This window comes from Echinops telfairi, unplaced genomic scaffold, assembly GCF_000313985.2.
Source record: "Echinops telfairi isolate 266 unplaced genomic scaffold, ASM31398v2 ScPeMD7_7416;HRSCAF=8454, whole genome shotgun sequence".
NCBI classification, from domain to species: domain Eukaryota; kingdom Metazoa; phylum Chordata; class Mammalia; order Afrosoricida; family Tenrecidae; genus Echinops; species Echinops telfairi.
The window spans coordinates 4,571,432-4,577,374 of record NW_022111316.1 but is presented as its reverse complement, the minus strand read 5'-3'; the positions used below and the strand labels follow the sequence as shown (position 1 = coordinate 4,577,374).

Here is a 5,943-nt window from a genome sequence, read left to right as displayed (position 1 = left end):
CTTCGAGGTGACGCTGCTGCGCCCGGACGGCAGCCGTGAGTGCGGGCCCGGGCCGAGAGGGAGAGCGGGGCTCGGGGGTCGCGGCCAGCCGGCCGTTGTGGGCAGAGGCTGAGGCGTCGCCACCTTTGCCTTTCCCCAGGTGCGGAGCTGTGGACTGGGATTAAGAAGGGGCCCCCACGCAAACTCAAGTTCCCGGACCCTCAGGAGGTGGTGGAGGAGCTGAAGAAGTACCTTCCTTAGGGAGAATGGACCAGACGCCCACCAGCCTAGGTTTGGACTACGAGGGTGGGGGATCAGCGGCAGCTTAAGTTAAAACTCATTGCGCACGGGAGTTGCATTTCAAATTTCCTCCCTTGGAAATGCCCCTTCCCCATTTTACTGGAAGGAAATTGAGACGGCAGAAAAATGACCTTCGCCTAGGTCGTTAAGACCTCTGTGTAGCTCTCTGGTCTCTTGAGCCAAGTTGTAAGCGCTTAAATGGTGATGCAGACACCTCTATAGAATGAAATCTGTGCTTATGGTTAATGCAGTTGCTGCCCTGTGGCTGTGGCTCAGTTTAGCATTTCTTTGCAAAGTAATTTCCACATACCTGATAAGGGTGTGTCTCTTCAATTCTTTCACCTGGTTATTTTATTGGTTCCTCATTGGTGAATTAAACTCTTGACACGTGACAGGTATGGGTCTGTCCTCCATTCACTGGCAGAAATCTTTTCAGGTGCCTTTTGTATACTTATCCCTCTCCCTAATCCTTACCTGGGTGGGCTTCTAACCAGTTCCTATTATATCTCCTGCTGAGAATCCACCTTTCCACCCAATAGGAAATCAGCCTGCGTTTTAACAGGATCCCTTAATCTTGTAGATCTTTGTTAAACCACAGATTGAATTAGTTTACCCCAAACCCTGGTGCTTCCCGTTCACGGTGCAGTGGGATTGGAATGCTGTCAAGTACTGCCGGGCCTGTCCTCTCTTGTGGTGCTTCAGCACTTTAAAACATCCTGCTGAGCAATAGTCTTTGGGCTCTGGAGCTTGGGGGTGGGTGTTCAAAGGGACACATTTCTCACAGGGCTTTGGTTGGTGGGTCCCATTTGCTAACGTTTCTCTCCCCTTTCACTTTTGCAGTCCCGTCCCTGGTGATGTTGGAGCATTTATGATGGAACATGGCCAAACTTCAGTCATGTGCCTGAAGCCCGTCTCCTCACTTCCAGAAATGGTGGTTCAGTTGTGAGGCAACCTTCCAGAAAGGCATTGCCAAAAAAGTTATTGGATTTGGTTAATAAAAGTTCTTGACTAAAAGTGTTTTTGTAATAGAACAAAACTTAATCATATGGTAAACAATCCCAAACTCACCTGCCATTCAGTTGATGCTGACTCAGAGACCCCGTAGGATAGGGTAGAAATGCTTGTGTTTCTCAGATTTAACTCTTCTTGGGAGTAAAACCCTCTGGTTGTACTCCCAAGGAGAGGCTGGTGGTTTCAAACTGCTGACTTTGAGGACTGCAGGCCAACATGTAACCACTACACCCCTAGCCTAGGGCTCATAATCATATAGTAAGGGATAGACAAAAGAGCCTTCTGGGATTGATCCTCTTGGTATTGTTTAATTTGGGACTCTTACATGGCAGAGCATATGAAACACTTGCTACAGCTATGGTAGAGAAGTAAATAATTTATTTTTCTTTAAAAAAACCCCAACTAAGTTTCAACTCACTTCTTGGAAGTGGCGACAGAAGTATAAGTTCCTAGGCCCCCATGGAGGTTTGGGCTAGACTTCCCGGACTGGCAGTAAGTAAGCGCTCTGTGCATTAAGTTCTAGATAATGTCCTTCCACTACTGCTTGCTTATCTCCTGAGACTTAACTATTTCACCTTCTGGAATTTTTTTTTATCCAGAACACACAACCAGAGGATGCTTTTTCTCAACTTTCGTGAATTATCAGTGATGCAATAACCTCGGACCTTTAAAACCTGGCTGACCTTGTCTGCTGGGACTGGAGACCCCTGTTACATTATTTTTAATGACTAGAAAATAAATTGCAGAAGGAGCGTTCCTAATTTTCCACTCAGGGTACCACTTGGCTACTGTGTGGTTCCCACAGAGGGGAGGAGGAGACCTACAAAGAGCCTAATGCACTCCCGCTTGTGCTGAGATGGCATGTGCTGATGTTCCCCACCCACCTCCCTTACTTTCCCAGATCCCTTCACCTGCCCTCTTCTCTGCTACGTTAATATATCGACCTCTGTTTCTGACTCCGAGGAAGGGTCTGGCCACACAGAGGGAATACTGGTGGGTACTACCATCTCTGAAGCCCAGTTCACCACATCGATCTCCTCTTCAGAGCTGTCAGGATGTGGCTCCAGCAATTCTGAGTTATTGATCGTTTTGTCTGTCCCTGGAGTTGGGTACAATGCCTCATCCATGGTTAGGGACACCTCCAACCCTGTCTCCAACCAGTTTGAACAGGAAGAGAAGTCTCCATAGGACCCTGGCAGAGGCTCAATAGAGTCTATGTGGACAAAATTGTCTCTCTGATCAACCAATGGGTGAGGGCTAGTAATGTCAAGGTCTGGAGTCCAAGAGCCTGGCATTGAAAGTACTTCATTTTCGCTCACCTCGGAGGGCATGACTAGGGGGCTCAGGGGCTCTGTTGGCTCTTTGTTCTCAGAGGGTATGAAGAATGGACTGAAGGGCTCCACTGGTTCTTTGTTCTCGCTTACAGGTTCCTTTTCCAATTCTGTGAGCTCCCTGGGCCAAAGGTCCATGTCTGGCAAGCACCATTCTTCATTCCAGTCCTTCCCTGTTTCTGTCAGTTGATAACTGGGGGTCTGACACCCCTCGGCCCTGGAACTCTCCAGAGACCCTACAGGTGGTCCAATGTCTGAGCCACAGAGCACATAGTCCAGGATCTCCTCCAGTTCACTAGTGGCAGCAGCGCTTGTGATCCGGTACTCTTCAGCTTCATAGGGCTGCCCAAGGAGTCTTGTGTCGAACTCAAAGTTCTCTCTGTAGTCAGTCGCCAGCACAGCCTCTTTCCCGACCAGTTCTGGACTGGACTCAATCTTGGACTTCACCATGGGGTGGTCTGGGGAACATCTTGCAGAGAGCAGAATGTCTTGAAACCTAGAGCACAAGGGGGAGTCCTGACACAGATCTATGGGTGCAGATACCATTTCTTGCTCCATGAGTGAGGGTGGCTGAGTTCCTACAGGCTCTTCTAAGCCTCTGCCACGTTCTGGGATGTGGGGGCTACCTTGAGAGTCTTTAAGAGGGGGTTCTTGCACCACCTCCCAGCTGGTTCCATTTACAATCTTCCGAAGTTTCACTCTCCCCACTTGTCCCTCCTCCACTGAGTCAGAGTTAGGGACTCTGCCTTCTGGACTCCGCTTCTTGTTCCCAACACCAGATGGGCTTGGAGTGCTCTGTAGAGGATTAGTGCTCCCTGGGTTCTGTTTGTCGTCTGGTACTTCTTTCTTTACACTCCTTTGCCGCCAAAGACGCCGGCCAGTGGCTGTGGGCACTGAGCTGGGTCCACTCAACACACTGGGCGTCTTTGGGGCACACAAATGAGCTGGCTTTGAGCGGCTTAGCCTGATCTTTCTGGGTAGTCTCTCACTCGCAGACGGGTACAAGCTGGGTAGGGAAAGAGCTGCAGAGCCAAGGCTGGGGTCACCCTTGTTTTCCTCAGGCCTCTGACTGTGGCTTGATGGTGAAGAGCTTTTTTCCTGATTTGGGCAGGGTCTGACCCGCCTTTTGAGCAGAAGATTGCCAGACAAATTCTCTACATTCTGTCGATTGCTTTTCTCCTGGGGACCCTCTTCCTTCCCTGAAGATTTCAATCTCACTGCTCCAGTGCTACAGGGTGTCTGGTTAACAGGTACTGGGGCTCGAGGGTGGCGGCTGGGTGCTACCACTCTGGCAGAGATAGGAGGCTGTAAGCATTCTCGGTTCAGTCTTCGGCCCTGAGGGGCCTTTACCAGCTTGCCACCCTCTAGCTGAAGAGATTCTAGCTCCAGTAGCCGGAGCTGACGGGCGGCAGAGAGTACATCCAGGGCTTCTTCTCGAGATACTTCCATCTCTGAGGTGTAAAGGAAGTCCACCAGCTTCCGAAGTATCCGGATCTTCAGGCCGCCCAGCTCTACCACCACCTTCCGACCCTGTGCTGGCCTCTCCCGCTCCAGGCGTTCTGTGAAGAAGGGGCTGCAGGCCGACAGGATGCAGCAATGGGCTGGGACTGCTTCACCTGTAGGGAAAGGCGCACACTGTTCTCTCACGCAGACAGGCAAGTCATGGCCTAAGCATAGAGTACTACCCAAATGTACTGGCCCTTTTCTCATTTTCTTTCCACAGAAATTCCAGGAGAAAACCCTGTACCTTCTGCCATTACTTTCTGCCTCCCTAACTTATTTTCACCCTTCAAAACCTAGCTTAGACATCATTCCCTTCCGAAAACATTCCTCTGGTTTAGGTGCTTCTGGGTACAAAGGAAAGTACTCTGGCTATCACAGTGCTTGGGGAGACTAAGCTCTGTAAGGACAGGGACCATGCCTGCCTCAATCACTGGGCATATTGAGTGCTGGACAAAAATAGGATCAAATCCTTGAGGATTTTTTTTTTTTTGTCAGCTCACAAGACTTTAAAGAAATATCTTAACAAAGCATGCATGTGGAGGCAGATAATCTGGGTTCACTTCTCTCCTGAGCTCTAACACTGTTCCTGGACAGGGACGTGCCCAGGACCGCCTCTCTCAGCTTCATACCATAAGCACACTGGAGCCTGTATGTGATGCATGGATGCCTTGCAAGCACTTCTAATACAACCTTTGGGAGATGAACTCATTCTCTACCCAGAAAAGCCACCTCCTGTGGTGCCTACTTCATATAAGGTATCACCTTCACCCAGTTAGTTCCCAAGCCTAAAAGGTAGAAGTCACCCTTAATTCTTTAGCCTTTACTCACCTAATATGATTTTTTTTAAAAAAGCTAGTATTGTCTTGAGTGCCAGGCATTATTCTAATGGTTTTACCAGTATCCATTTGGTTCATGTGAACTACAATGTGTGAAACCAGGCAGACCGAGGAACTCGTTCATGACTGTACAGTTAGTTAAGTAGCAGAGAGTCCCTGAGTGGTATAAGCAGTTTGGGAACCTACCCAGCAGAAGCAAGACCTGGTGATCTGCTTTTGTTAATGACCACAGCCAAGACCTTAAAGTACAGTGCTCCTCTTAACATATGAGGTTACCATGATTAGAATTAATTTGCCAGCAACAGATTTTTTGTTTTTTTCTAAGTAGCAGAGACAAGATTTGAGCCCAGGAGTCTATGCTCCTTAACAACTTCAGAAAATTCTCCCTAACAGCTTAACAGTCTTAAGTTTCTCTTCATTCTTAATGCCAATACATGATAGACCACTAGCCTCTTCTGGATTACAAAACAGGCTGTCTGGGATCATTAACTCTTAATCAGTAAGAGTGCTATTTCTAAAAAAGGTAGCTGATCACATCGATGCTTAAAACCTTTTTTTTTTTTTGCTTATAATCTTTCAATATATTTCCAAGTGTCCTGAAGTCAAGTTCTCTACCTTGTGCATGGCCTGTAGACCTTACATGACTGCTCTTTGTCTAGCGTGATCATTGGTCACTATCCCTATTGCAGGCTGTGCTCTAGCCATACCAAATTACTAAAAAATTCCTGGTCTTATCTCTGGACCTTGTACATACTGTTCTTTCCCCCATTTCCTTTGACTTCTGTTTGTCTTTCAGGACATTACCCTCAAGATAATGTCCATAACCCCTGCCTCCAAACTTCCCCAAGTCTTATGAGAAAAATCCCTCTTCTGGGCTGAGCACGATAGTGGGACAAGAGGAAAGTAAAAGGAAATAGAGGAAAGAACTAGGAGGCAAAGGGTATTTATAGAGGTCTAAATACAGGCATGTACATATGTAAATA

General features: G+C 47.9%; 1 protein-coding gene and 1 long non-coding RNA gene across 2 annotated transcripts in view; one reads left to right on the top strand and one right to left on the bottom strand.

Annotated features, from left to right (window-relative positions):
* On the top strand, window positions 1-1,293 carry LOC123522483. Its single transcript, XR_006680745.1, has 3 exons — window positions 1-35; window positions 140-270; window positions 1,120-1,293. It is a non-coding gene; the product is annotated as an uncharacterized LOC123522483 (long non-coding RNA).
* A 353-nt stretch (window positions 1,294-1,646) lies between these two features.
* BTBD18 (BTB domain containing 18) overlaps window positions 1,647-5,943 on the bottom strand; it is an 8,292-nt gene continuing 3,995 nt past the window's right edge. The window contains exon 4 of the mRNA XM_004714914.2: window positions 1,647-4,237. Within this exon, the coding sequence (XP_004714971.1) occupies window positions 2,217-4,237 (2,021 nt within the window). The 3' untranslated portion in view covers window positions 1,647-2,216. The remainder of the gene's footprint in view (window positions 4,238-5,943) is intronic.